Source organism: Terrapene carolina, unplaced genomic scaffold (assembly GCF_002925995.2).
Source record: "Terrapene carolina triunguis isolate 2854851 unplaced genomic scaffold, T_m_triunguis-2.0 Scaffold374, whole genome shotgun sequence".
Taxonomy (NCBI): Eukaryota; Metazoa; Chordata; order Testudines; family Emydidae; genus Terrapene; species Terrapene triunguis.
The window spans coordinates 14513282-14527653 of NW_020664725.1; the positions used below are offsets into that span (position 1 = coordinate 14513282).

Here is a 14372-nt window from a genome sequence, read left to right on the forward strand (position 1 = left end):
AACCAGCACAAACTGAAGTGCTGAGCTCCCTGCCGCTCAGATCTGTTTTCTTTTTCCTGAATCCCAAGCACAGAAGTTAATCAATGGCAGATCCGGTCGATTTTCCCTTTGGACACATCCTCTTTCAACTACGAGCATCAAAACAGCCACCAAGTATCTGGGGGCTCTGTACTTCACAAACTTTCAAGAGAACCCCTTCAGCTGAGCTGATTGAAAAACACTTTTTGCAAAAAGTCGCTCCTTTTTTGGTTGAAATTAGAAATGCTGCTGAAAAGTGTCATCGAAAAAATGTAGTATAAGATGGAATGTTGGAAAATTTTAACCATTTCTATTGTGAAAGTGACTGGATTGTAGTAGAAATGAGGGGGAAGCAAAAGGGTGGTCTGTTGGGGGCTCCATATCCTTTTCCCTGGGACTTACAAAGCAAAGAGCAGTGCAGTCATTTTAGTGTCAAGCCAGGTTTCATGCTCAGGTTTTGTATGGGAAGAGTTGAGGATCGGAGACAGTGCTCCATCCACATTGTACTGTAGGTTGCCCCATTGTAACCACGCTGAAGTCATTTGCATTGGTATGACTGAGAGCAGAGCAGAGTTGTACTTTGTAAAGGCTGGTTTCAAGGAGCTGTTTACACTGGGCATCGAAAAAGGGGTTTTTCACCCAGAGGTGAAATGCAGCAGCCTTTTTGGTTAATCCGATGCCACTCCAATATTGGAGACCCAGGAGAGAGATTCAATTTGGCATTTCACAGGCTATAACATTCTTATTAGATCTACAGGCGTCGCTCCTTTGAGACACTTAATTTCTCATATCTTTGTCAAATTTATTTGCACAACAGCTTCTGCTGGGCTTCCGCTGCAAAGAAGCTAATGTGCTTGTAAAGCTGCTATCCGTTTGGGCTGACCCAGGGATGGGGACTTTGCAGAACTGCCTGGCGTGGTGCAGAAAGGAGAGTCAGATTTATACACAGGTTTATAAACTGCCATGCAGTTCACAGCTGGATTCCTTTGCTCTTTTCAGGCCCCAGCTCTGCCATGCTGATCCCAGTCCAATTAAGCAAACACAAACTCCATACTTTGCATACACATTGCCCTTTTCCCCGAACTTTGAGCCAATGAAAGGAACAGGGCAAACACTCTGCTTCTGGCTTTAAACCCTCCCAACAGTCCTTGGCTTTAAAAAATAAACAAAACGCTTCCGCCTGACACGTATGTTCCTATGGAAGGATGAGCCCAAATTGAAACACCATCATGGCAATAGATGCTCCAGGCAATCAGGCTGCTCCCAAGTCAAGTGGGGTAGATCAAAGCACACTAGGGAACTGCTAGTGAATGCAGCAGGATCCACATGGACAGTTAGTGTGTGATAGGCAGGGTAGATTTACACCCCAGCTTGCTGCAAACTAAGTGTTTGTGTAGACAAGTCCTGCCTTAGGACCACATTTCTGATCGCACTCTCTCCGCCTGCACGGAACCATGGCGGAGGAACCATGTCATTAACCCTCAGCATTGGGAATGGACCCAGAGCAAGGACAGGTAATTCCAAGCCAGTGCTGAGAGTGTGTCTGTAACTCGCCAAGATGGTCAGGGACGCTACCCCATGTGCTGGGTGTCCCTAAACCTCCGACTGCCAGAAGCTGGGACTGGACTACAGGGGATGGATCACTTGATAATTACCCTGTTCTGTTTATTCCCTCTCACGCATCTGGCATCAGCCACTGTCAGAAGACAGGATACTGGGCTAGATGGACCGTTGGTCTGAGCCAGTACCGCCATTCTTATGTTTACTCTCTCTAATGTAGAATAGAAACATTTCAATTCTTTTTTTATCTGCAAATATTCCGTACAGGCCCCAAGACCAGGAAGTGAAAGGTTCCAAACCATCCAAAGAATTAACTAGAAGAAACCGCAGGGGCACAGCCCTATTGTAAAGAGGCAGAGTAGCAGGTTTCAAGAGAGCCTTTAAAAGTCACCTGAGCACCTGGCCAGGAGCCATGAGGCTGCGATTGCCGACGGATCAGTAATGAATGAAGGCATTTGGTAGAGTGACTCCTATCCACTCACGCTCTGTCTCAGCATGACCTCTCTGCACCAGTCACTCAAACTGGAGGTGCCGTTTGTCAGTGAGCCTACTAACTTCAGCTAGACTCACCCGTCCGGAGGAAAGCGGGGCTGAGGTAGGGGGAAGATGGGAGACAAGGCCACATGTGTGTGGCAACGAATAGAACAGAAGCCAGCCTCCCTGTGCACTGACCTGGAGAGTGGTGCAGGCGGTGCCTGAGGACTGATTGCCAGCCTGTTCTACCCGCTCAGGAGACTCCGAGTCCAGAGCGCTGATTGGGATGGGGAGTGCTATGGGGACATGAACTAGGAAAGAGAGTCTCAGATGTGGGTTGTGGGCCTTTCCAGAGAAGGGGCTCGGTGCTGTGGAGGGAAGAAGCTTGAGAACCCGGCACTGGGATCATTTTAGGGTGGTGGTGGTTGTTTGTTATTACTGTAGCCTCTAGGACCCAGTCACAGACCAGGATCCCGCTGTGCAAACAGAACAAAAAGATGGTCCCTGCCCCAAAGAGTTGATAATCGAAGTATGAAACAAGAGACAACAGAGGGATACAGACAGACTGGGGCATGCAGCTCAGTTTCTCTCTGCTCCCCCTGTTTGTCTAGCCACTGGCAGTGCCTCCTCTGGGTTCTGTCTCCTAGCTCGCCTGGCGGGGCACGAAACCCACCTCCTTTGCATCAGTACAACCTTGATCTTACTGACTGGCCAGCTGATTTCAAATCCCATCCCAAACCACAGCTGAGTCTGTCCGTCTGTCTCTCTCTCTGTCATTCAGGCCTAGACTGAGCCATTGCTCCTAGCCCTGATATGGGTAGTGCATAGCGGCACTGCCCCGGGAGGAGCCCAACGAAGGAACTGTGAGGTAAAATTCATTCTCTGCTTCCCCTTTGCTCATGGGGGACATGGATCTGCAGCACCCTTCGCTTCAGGGTGCAGCTTATTCCCGTGCTGCATGAGCCGAGCGGCTCCTGGGATGGGGGCAGAACCCAGACTCAACCCACCTTTTGCCTCTCTCCGCATCCCCCTGCTCGTGGGCTAACAGTGGACAGCCAAGCTGAGATGCAGGGAAGCCACAAAAGGGGATCTCGGCTGTGGCTTACTCCCCCTGATTTCCCTGAGTACCCACATTCAGATGTGGCATGATCTGGCCTGCAGGATCCATGACTGGAAGACTTCGCTCTGGATAGTGTCTGGAGTACACTGAGGACCAGACTTCCCAAAGTGCTAAGATGCCCGTGCCAGCTCCTGTCTGCATGTGTGTATACCTGTCTGCATGCCACACCAGGGCTTTGGCGTTTGGGCGCTATTGTAAACCTGGACTGAAACATGAAAGACATTACACTGAACACAGCTGAGTTTCACTATGGTGCAAGCCCTGATTCATTCCCAACGTGCCTGTGTAACTGAATTCTTGACGTGAGCTGCTCTGCTGCCTCGAACATGCTGGGAACACCCAGACTGGTCAAACGGGTTGGGAGATGCATAGACTTGAGTGAAACAATGAGTGGGATTTATGAATTTAATCAGGGTATAGAGGCAGCTACACCCAGAGGCTTTGTGAGATAACTGATGGGAAGGTTGTGAACTGGTCTGAGAGCTGGGTCCCTGGTATGGCATTATTCAAAGGCTGGAGGTGAATGTGCTTAGACCTATTTCATTGAGAGACGTGGCATGTACAGTTGCCAGCTGGTTATGGAAACCCATGGCCTTTAAAGCAGCCTGTGTCTTAGAACTTGGCCTGCAACAGAGCAACACATTTTCAGATGCCATCTGCAGGGTCACGCTAGCCTGGGAGACAGTTGTCATTGATCCTGGAGGTGGATGGGTGTACAGGGCCAGTCTGGGATACAGAGGCTGCTCGGGAAGTTTGGGTGTGCTCTGGGCTGCAGCCCCATCATGCTGACTGTGAATCCGCACTGATATCTCTCCGTTCTACGTTCCCTGCAGAACCAGCATGAACTGCCTTGTCGAAGAGGCAGCCAAGATGGAGAAAATAAAATTCCAGCATATCGTCTCCATCTATGGGATTTGCAACAGCCCACCGGGGATAGTGATGGAATACATGGCCCAGGGGTCCTTGGAAACAGTGCTCCCCACCCACAAATTTTCCTGGCAGCTCAAATTCCGCATTATCCATGAGACGGGGTTGGCTATGAATTTCCTGCACAGCATGACACCTCCTTTACTTCACTTAGACTTAAAACCAGGGAATATTCTTCTAGATGGGAATAGGCACGTTAAGGTAAGGCATTTAGGGCTGTGTGTATAGGAATGGGTTCTTCTCTCTGTTATCAGTGTTATTTATTAGTTGTTTTACACTAGTGCTTAGAGACCCCAAAGAACATCAGAGACGGACACGTAACGAGTAGGGTGACCAGACAGCAAATGTGAAAAATCAGGACGGGGGGTGGGGGGTAATAGGAGCCTATATAAGAAAAAGACCCAAAAAATTGGGACTGTCCCTATAAAATCGGGACATCTGGTCACCCTAGTAACGAGGGACAGACCCTGCCCTGGTTTGCTGACAGCTGAACTAGACAAAGTAAACAGAGGGTGGAAGTAAGGGATAAAACGTACAAGGTGGGACTGGGAACGGAGACAGAGAGGGATTAAATGACTTCCCCAGGGTCAAATGGGGAGTCTGTGGCATGGCTGGGAATTGAATGCAGGTCAGTCCCAATCCAGGGTGAAATCCTGGCCCCTATCAAGCTCAATGGCAAATCTCTCACTGACTTCAACGGGCCTGGGAGTTCATTCCCCACATCTCAATCACAAAACCTTCCCTCTGTCTGTAAACAGCTGCACCCTAGATGGCTAGAGCAAGCAGAGAGAGGGGTTGCTGGGTGATAGAAAGGGAGGTTATAACTGGCCCTGGTTTCAGATTTCAGACTTTGGGTTGTCCAGATGGATGGAGCAGTCGAGCCGGATGCAGTACATTGAGAGATCAGCCTTGCGGGGCACCCTGAGCTACATCCCGCCCGAAATGTTTCTCCACAGCACCAGGCCGCCAGGACCCGAATATGATGTGTATAGGTAAGGGCTGTGCGGAGTGACTGGACGGGAGGCAGCAGCAGCTGGGGATATCTGTTCAGGGGTCAGCCAGAGTTCCCATCTCGCTCCTGCATGACGGGAGAGCGATTGTGCATTGCCTAATTTTGTTTACATTCTGGCTCTCTTCCTTGCATAATGTACTTGGTGGGGAACATGCCAGGAGCGACGTGTGCTGCCCCTCATCAGGGTGAGTTTATCCGCGGAGAGTCATCTGTCTCCGACCAGCTGCATTTCTGTATAGTTCTGACCCGGCATGACTTGTATGCTGTATTGCCTCCGGTTCCATCACACCCTGTTAGGTCATGAAGAGCTATTGGAGGAGAGGAATAATATTAAACCACAATGCAGGCAGCATGTGGTCTTTTGCTCAACAGGCATTGCTTAGAGTTATGCTGGTACTGAAGTATCAGGAGGTAGCCGTGTTAGTCTGTATCAGCAAAAACAACAAGGAGTCCGGTGGCACCCTAAAGACTAACAGATTTATTTTGGCATAAGCTTTCGTGGGTAAAAAAACACTTCTTCAGATCAAATAAATCTGTTAGTCTTTAAAGTGCCGCCGGACTCCTTGTTATTTTTGCTGGTACTGAAGCAATTAAGGTTCTGTTCGGGCTTTGCATTTGGGTATCAGCTTAGCTTTGGTCAGTATGGGGTGCCATACTGGAGAAAGGCCAATGACTTAGGTTCCTCTTGTTCCTTACATCCCAAACTAGATATAGGGGGACCCTTTATCCACCCCTGAAATGCACCAGCTGTTTAGCAGGCACACTGCGGAACAAGAAGCGAAGAAGAAGCCCAGGGTCAAATGAATGCTGGGACTTTGAAGTCGCCAAACATAGGTTCCCCAAATGGGAACTGGGTCAAAACGATGGGGCTCGGTGCCTGATTCTTGCAGGGGCTGTCGTTGGGAGCAATCCATTTCAGTGACCAACCCCAGTTCCGGCATTGGCGCAGCCTGGGAGTACCGGGCTGTTTGAGGTTTCTGTGATTGTTTGAGAAATCCTCCCCTTTGGAGGCATGGGGGCTGGTTCCCTTGCAATAAGATGCATCTGAATAGCCTCTTCCCTAATTTGTCCATTCCCGGAGAAGCTGAGAGTATCCCACCAAGCAGTGAGATTAATTGTTATTTAAGAAAAGGATGCCACATGGACAGCTGCCGATGACCTTTCATTGCCCACAGCTTCGGGATTGTCATTTGGGAGGTTCTTATGCAGAAGAAGCCATATTCAGGTAACAATTAAAAAAACCCACTTCCCACACCGATCTTTACCTCCAAAGCACTGTGCTGAATGAGTAACCTCAAGTCTCAACAGCCCTGGGAAATACAGCAGGCTAAATCATTAGCCCCGCTTTCCAGGCTGGGAAACAGAAGCAGAGAGACATCAAGTAGCTCACTCAAGGCCATAGAGAGAGTCAGTGGCAGAGCCAGGAATAGAACCAAAGAGCCCTGACTGCCATTCCTGCATCCAGCCAGGCTGCCTGTTTTGTAACGATGTGGCCAGATGCTGCTGTTGGGACCTGAGGACAATAAACCAGTGGGCTTCATCTGTTGACTCGAGGTGGGTGGTGTCATCTAGGGGGATAAACCTTCACCTGGCTGCAGGGGTTAGGGGGATAATGTGAAGCTTGGGCCTTCTGGAACCCTGCTCACAGGGCTGGCTCAGACAGACTGACAAACCAACGCCCTAGAGCATAGGGGTGTTGGGGCAGAGGTGGGATTGTGCTCGAAGCAAGGGAGTGCAGTCCCTAAGCAGTGAGTCAAAGGCCCCAGGCTATTGGTACACCCCGGCTGTAATTACCACAGCGTCATGGCTGCTCCATCCTGGTCATAGAAAACAAGTGCAGTGCCCATTGTTGACTCTTTTTCAGGAGCCAACATGATGGCCATCATAGTCGGGATTTCAGCAGGCAGGCGGCCGTGCCTAGAGTCCATCTGTGATGAGTGGCCAGGGGAATGCCAGCAGATGGTTGACTTGATGAAGAGGTGCTGGGACCAAGACCCCAAGAAAAGGCCACGCTTCACAGGTGTGGTAGCCAAGTGCGACCTGGCTCGAACTCAGCTGAGTGCAAAGCCAAACACCTGATCTGAACTCCCAGCGTGAGTTTTGCACCAATAAGCAGTTCTAGATGTCAAGAACGGCTCCTACATCAGCTGGACCAAAGCTCCAGCTCCCAAGATTTCTGACCTCTGGGGGAAGCTGGGATATGGGGCTCAACTCTGCCGCTCAGCCCCACCTTTAGTTTAAACATAAGGCAATTTATGGGCTTCTCACAAACAGTCTTTACCTGGGTCTCCCCCCACCCCATGGCCATGTCCTTCTCAAGGATCTCAAACCATGCAGATTCGCTAATCCTAGGGAGTCCCATCTTTGAACCAGCCTCTTACCGGGGCTCTGTCATGCTTTTAACAATGAGTGCAGAGCTTCCTTAGAAGCCTCTGTCGGAGGCTTGTGTTGAAAGTCAGCCCCCTAAAGACACTGCTGTGATCCTCTCTGGGGGCTCTCTGCCCCTGAATGCTGCTTGGGCATTGCCTGAAGAAGCACATCCTGCATGAGGTACTCTGTGAGCCTCTGTTCTCCTTGTGCCTGTTGTACTGTCCGGGTTTGCAAGTGTGAAGGCAAGGATTGAGACTAACTGGCTGTTTGCATTGAGCTGTGTAGTGGCCAGCCACTGCCCAAACACTTTCCCTTTTATACTTATTCCCCCTAGATGTTCCCCTTCCCAATGTGTTTGTTGAACTTTGGGTCTTGTGGGGAAGGGTAGGCCTCGACTAACCGTCTTTCTCCTTATGTAGATATCCCTGTGGAAACTGACATGCTCCTGTCATTAATGCAAAGCCTCGTGGTGGATCCGGAGAATGAGCGCCTCGTCAGGAAGGTGTCTCACAAGCCCACCTTATCTGGGAGCCAAAAAGTAAGGAAGATTCACACCATCCCCTGGGAAATGTTCTCAAGCACCTTAGCAGTGTTTCCCTTCCCGTCTTTTCACACTCAGGAGGGAGCTGTATCTCTTTCCCCATTGTTACCCATCACACTACCTCCGCGCTTTTTGTACAGGGTGCTCTGTCTGGTGTGTTTCCTCCTTCGCTACTGAGGAGGGAGCCCATGAATCTAGGAAGTTGGCCAGTGAACTTCAGGGCTGTTTAAATGGAGGAAGTTCTTATTAGCCACCAGGAAGGAGCCTTATCCCATCCTCTTGGTGAGGAACTTACTCCCCACCAGAGGGATGCAATGCTGTGCTGGCTGGGACGCAGGCAGGCTGAGGGAAAGAATTTTTTACACAGCTGCAAGCACACGGCAGAGGCAGGGCTGGATATCATTTAGGCCCTGATCCTGCAACGAGCTCCATGCCGGCAGACAGGGCCGGCTCCAGGCACCAGCCAACCAAGCACGTGCTTGGGGCGGCACCTTGGAAGGGGTGGCCAATCTTGGGGGCGGGGGGCGCTCGGGTTTTTTTGGGGTTTTTTTTGGTTTTTTTGGTTCGGTGGGTTTTTTTGGCTCGAGGTTTTTTGTTTGTTTTTGTTTCAGTGGCGAGGCGCTGCGGGGGGGCGTGGGCTGGTGCGGCGCGGCGCTTGGAGTTTGGGCGGCCCGACACAGCCCAGCGCTCGGGATTTGGGCGGCCCGGCGGTCGAGGGGGGGGGGGGGGGGGGGGGCGGGGCGGCGGGGGGGGAGGGGGCGGGTTTGGGCGGTGCGGCACTCGGGGTTTGGGCGGGGGTTTGGGCGGCCCGGTGCGGCGCTCGGGGTTTGGGCTGGGCGGCGCAGCGCTCGGGGAGGGAGAGGGGGGCAGGGGTTTGGGCGGCGCAGCGCTGGGGGGGCGGGGGTTTCGGCGGCCCGGCCCGGGGGTGAGGGGGGGGGGGGGGGGTCGGCGGCGCGGCGCTCGGGGGGGGGTTACGGCAGGGTGGCGCTCTTTTTTTTTTGCCTGGGGCGGCAAAAAAGTTAGAGCCGGCCCTGCCGTCAGAGTCCAACGGAGCTCCATGTGGGGGTTTGCCCAGGCAGGGTTAATTGCAGGACGGAGTCCTTAGTGCCAAGCATAAAGCTCCAGATGACATTTTCCAGCTCTGGGGAAGCAGAGGCATATGTATTAAGCCAAGCATATCCCAGTCAGTGCATATATCAAATGTTTGCTCTTAAATCTCCACAGTGTAGCGTGTAAGAGGTACCTCCCCCAAGGGAAGAAGTAACAGGCCTCATCTGGAGTACTGTGTCCAGTTTTGGGCCCCACACTACAAGAAGGATGTGGAAAAATTGGAGAGAGTCCAGCGGAGGGCAACGAAAATGATCAGGGGGCTGGAGCACATGACTTATGAGGAGAGGCTGAGGGAACTGGGATTATTTAGTCTGCAGAAGAGAAGAATGAGGGGGGATTTGATAGCAGCCTTCAACTACCTGAAAGGGGGTTCCAAAGAGGATGGATCTAGACTGTTCTCAGTGATCGCAGATGACAGAACAAGGAGCAATGGTCTCAAGTTGCATTGGGGGAGGTTGTGGTTTGAGCATTGGCCTGCTAAACCCAGGGTTGTGAGTTCAATCCTTGAGGGGGCCACTTAGGGATCTGGGGCAAAATCAGTACTTGGTCCTGCTAGTGAAGGCAGGGAGCTAGACTTGATGACCTTTCAAGGTCCCTTCCAGTTCTAGGAGATAGGATATCTCCATTAATTTAATTTAATTTTTTAATTTAGGTTGGATATTAGGAAAAACTTTTTCACTAGGAGGGTGGTGAAGCACTGGAATGGGTTCCCTAGGGAGGTGGTGGAATCTCCTTCCTTAGAGGTTTTTAAGGTCAGGCTTGACAAAGCCCTGGCTGGGATAATTTAGTTGGTGGTTGGTCCTGCTTTGAGCAGGGGGTTCGACTAGATGACCTCCTGAGGTCCCTTCCAACCCTGATATTCTATTATTCTAACACAGGAGGACTGAAAGACTATTCTTGTCATAGTTTCATTCCCCCCCCCCCCTTCATTAAAGTTAGCGAGAGACCAGATGCTTGGGCAGGCAAGTTCAGAGGGTCAAGCAGAAGGAAGATGGTTTTGTTCAGAGTCCCTGGGAGGAAGTGTAAATGGGCATCTGAGATCCTGTCATTAAACATCGAAATAATGGAAATGGAACATTTAGCTTTGGGAAGAGGTGACTAAGGAAAGAGAGGGAGCGAAACCTCATTATCCTGCATGTTTCCCAGAAAGCACCAGTTCAGGAGAGAGTTCAGGAGTCCAAGGAGACCGCATTCGACATAGCCATGATTGGCAGCCAGGGAGGGGAAGGTTAGACTGCACTATGAGAAAGGAGTTCTTCTAAAAAGTTACTGGAAATTGCTATAGTGGAATCATGGAGTATCAGCAGGGAGGTAGATGGGAGAGACAGACAGAACCTGTTCCTTTTTCTCCAAAGGATTCTCTCTTGCCTTCAACAAATGGAAGTCTTGCCTTCTCTGTGATTTATTATTCAATGTACTGTTTTCTTTCAAGATTAATTTTTTAAGTAGGCTGTAAATACTAAGGACAGCTCACTATGCATGAGATTTATCAGAGGGTTAAAATTCCCAAGGAAATTTATTTAGCTTTTAAGGTAAAACAGGCCATGCTGGTGATTTATAATAACCCCAAGCACTGTGTTTGCACTCTTGCATTCCCATTTGTGCTGTGATTATCTTAAGTGAGTTTTGAATGTAATATCAAGCAAGCTTGGTAAGAAAAATAGTGCATAAATGATGGCACAAAATCCTAGCGCGCTAAATGGGAAGAACATGAAACACACAAATGGTAAATCGCAAATAACAAACTGCCCATAATGTTCTTTTCCTGTTATCTCTCCTCCCTGAAAACAAGAGCCAGAAACAAGGATCCATCCTCTCCCAAGACACAAGTAGTAGTGGTGAGTAGGTCACCTTTGCTCATAAACCTTAGATGAGAATCAAGTGGGCAAGAGAACAGAGCAGCCCTGTTTCCCACCTTTACCCTACGATAGTCTCCATACAAAAGGACAGTCCATGTGTTTTCGGACTGGGTGATTTTTAATTTCAGATTAAGGAAAAGTGCAAACCAAAAAAAGAACAAATATAAAGTCCCTGTGAGAGAGATGCCAAGTGTTTCCTTTGCTCTTACCCATACAGCCCCGTCCCATAGCAGACCAGCAGGCAGGTGCATTTCCTTTGGTTTTAGACCCTGCAGATCCACATGCATGGGTTTTATTTTGAGCTCTGGGCATCCAGAATTCCCCAGTGCTGTGCACACCATAGTTTGGGAGCCGTCAAGCTGTTATATCACTCAGTTGCTTTCTCTTTCTCATACTCTGTTTCCTCTGCCCTTAGAGACTGATTTCCCACATTCCGCCGCCAACGAGGTCGAGGGCCTGGAGAGCTTCATAATGTCCAAGGAAGTCCGCAGGGCCCAGGAAAATGGCCTCACCCTGCTTCACCTCGTGGTGATTCAAGGAAATGTGGAGAAGGTGAAGTTTCTGTTGAGTCAGGAGGCCAACTTGGACAGCCAGCTGGTCTGTGGCTACACCCCACTCATCGTGGCGGTCCAGAAGAGGTTACCAGAGATCTGCTCGGTTCTAATAGAGCACGGTGCGGATGTCAACATGGCCGACAAAGACGGTTGGTCTCCTCTTCACTTCGCGGCTCAGAATGGGGATGACAGGATTGTGCGCCTCTTGCTGGACCACCAGGCGCAGGCAGACTCCCAAGAACATGAAGGATGGACTCCGCTCCACTTGGCATCTCAGAACAATTTCGAGAATGTGGCCCGGGTGCTGCTTTCCCGCCAGGCTGACCCCAATTGCCAGGAGAACGATGGGAGAACTGCCCTCCACGTGGCAGCTTGCTTCGGGCACATCAGCCTTGTGAAACTCCTAGCTAGCCAAGGAGCTGACCTAGAGAGGAAGCAGAAGAACCACCGGACCCCACTGCACTTTGCCGTGGAGAGGGGTAAGTTCAGGGTGGTCCAATACCTGCTGAAGAGTGGGGCATCTGTCAACTGCCTGGATAAGAATCACTACAGTGCCTTGCACATGGCCGCGGTGAAGGGGAAATACCTGATATGTGAGAAATTGATCAAATACGGGGCCAATGTGGACTTGAGGACGGACAAAGAGTGGACCCCCCTACACCTGGCTTGTTTTAAGGGCCACATCGAAATCATCCGCCTGCTAAGAGACAACCACGCTAAACTGAATGTCAAAGGAGGCATGGATTGGACACCTCTTCACGTGGCCACCCGCTATAGCGAAGAGACTGTGGTCTGCGAGCTCCTGAGAAGCGAGGTGGACCCCAACATCACTGAGAAATCAGAGTGGACCCCTCTCCACCTCGCAGTCCAGCGGGGTACCTTCCTGAGCATCATCAACCTTCTGGAGCACAAAGCAGACATCAATGTTAAGAACAAGGTGGGTTGGACTCCCCTGCACCTCGCTGTCCTCAGTGGCAACGTAGCTATCATAAAGACCTTAATCAAGGCTGGTGCTGTGCTGGAGGTGGAGGACATGACTGGCTGCACGCCCTTCCAGCTGGCCATTAGGAATCAGAAGCAAAGCATTGCTATCTTGCTGCAAGGCCAGGACTTGCCAGTGAATAACATGGGGAGCAGGGTGACATGGAGTGGTGAAAAAGCTTAAAACCGTGAGCTCCAATTCACCCCTGACATGGTCAACAGGTGGGATGGATTTGGAGAGTCACCAGCTCTTGCAATTTTATGTTGAGTCTCGCAGTATTAGATGTTGTTTCTTCAATCACTAGCTCCTTGAGTCAGGCGATTGTAGGAAAATCTCAACTTTCATTTTTTTTTTAAATAAATAAATTTCTAGTTCACATGTGTGCTGAGAAAAGCTGGAGGATGTGAATCCTAAAGTCTCCAACGCCTGAGGGCAAACACAAAGAACCCAACACTGGTTATTCTGGGGGTCTGACTCATGATTTTGAAGGCTTGGGGGTGGGAGTGCTGGATTTGACCCATGTGTATGTGCGTCCATGCTAGTAATTTCATCTGGGGGCAGTGGATGCAAAAGCTACACCCCTCTTTTTGTATGGACCCTGCTGGATTTACATCTGGTGACAAACATACCCACGTCTCCCACAGAGCTTCCTGCTTCCATTCCGCCCTTAAATGGGGAGCTTTTACAGGAATCAGAGTGTCACAGAGGGGCCTTGGCATAAGCAGGAATGTGAGTCCCACCCACCCTGTGAGTCCCACCCACTGCTGGAAATAGACATGGAGCATATGGTGCAGTTATGTGTCAGTTATTCCAACATCCCACTTTCATACCAGCCGCCACCAGTGAAAATGAAACAAGGAAACAAAACAGAATTACGGGAAAAATAATGCCTGAAATGGACATACTGGGGTGAGGGTGGGGAAAACGCTAAAAGAATTCCCCTCCCTTCTTCCCAGCAAAAGGGTAAGGTGGGGGAGAGTGTTTCTCTAACCATTTCAAATTATGTCTTCAGATTTCTCCACACCTTGAGGCATTGAGCAGAGGACTTGCCACCATGGAGATGGTTCTAGGGCCATCTAGGGCAAGAGGTCAACATGAGTCTGACCCTCATCCCCTGTCCCTCCAGGCCACTGATATACTAGATAACAACAGATTTGTTGCAATGCCCACAAATATCTGAGCCAGAAGTGGAGTTTTACAGTATGTGGGTACAGACGCTCAGACTTTGAAAAGCAGCCTCTGATTTTGGGTGTCCAACTTGAGATGTCCTGTTTTTCACCAATGCTGAGCAGCGGATGAAGATAATGGGAGCTGGAGGTGCTCAGCACCTCTATAGAGAGGCACTGGGTATCCAAACCTGGGCACGCGAAGTTAGTCGTCCTGAATGAGAAGCCCCTGTTGAAAATTTGGCCCTGCGCGTGTGTGTGTGGGGGGGGGGGGGGGGGGGGGGGGACGGGACAGAAAAGGTTCTGTAGTAAATTCCTCCCATTGGTTTGGGTGTTTTCTCCTTTCCGCGCTGAAGAGATAACTGCAGGAGGCTGTCTGGCCCAAATGAGCCAGTGCTTTGCCTCCAAATGACCAGCACTGACTTATTGTAACGCAACAGAATCGTCAGCTTTCAGGAAATGGTGCAAGGTGTTTTCTCTGCTAGACTAGGATTCTTGATCAGCTGTCCGGGAGATCTCCTAGAGTGTGGTAACACGGGGTCAGTTGGTCTCCTCTGCTTGCCCTTCAAGAGCCGGGAACGGTGCAGAGCATTTATCAGTTTGCAACTTGGAACAGGGCACAGCGATGGGACCCAAATATATTTGTGAATAAACAAATAAATAAAAGTGGGGCCTTTGA

General features: G+C 50.3%; 1 protein-coding gene across 1 annotated transcript; it reads left to right on the forward strand.

Annotated features, from left to right (window-relative positions):
• The first annotated feature begins 1990 nt into the window (after positions 1–1990).
• ANKK1 (ankyrin repeat and kinase domain containing 1) lies at positions 1991–12743 on the forward strand. The gene is made up of 8 exons (XM_024217342.2): positions 1991–2016; positions 4006–4300; positions 4940–5091; positions 6287–6336; positions 6976–7131; positions 7901–8019; positions 10925–10970; positions 11407–12743. The coding sequence occupies exons 1-8, from the start codon at positions 1991–1993 to the stop codon at positions 12708–12710; spliced, it is 2148 nt and encodes a 715-aa protein (XP_024073110.2). The 3' UTR covers positions 12711–12743.
• The last annotated feature ends 1629 nt before the right edge of the window (positions 12744–14372 follow it).

Bases quoted from the DNA above. Each gene is read 5' to 3' on its own strand.
- ANKK1 (XM_024217342.2), top strand. From the start codon at position 1,991: ATGAGGCTGCGATTGCCGACGGATCA. The intron at 4,301-4,939 runs GTAAGGCATTTA...CCCTGGTTTCAG, and splicing joins ATGGGAATAGGCACGTTAAG to ATTTCAGACTTTGGGTTGTC. The intron at 8,020-10,924 runs GTAAGGAAGATT...CCTGAAAACAAG, and splicing joins CCTTATCTGGGAGCCAAAAA to AGCCAGAAACAAGGATCCAT.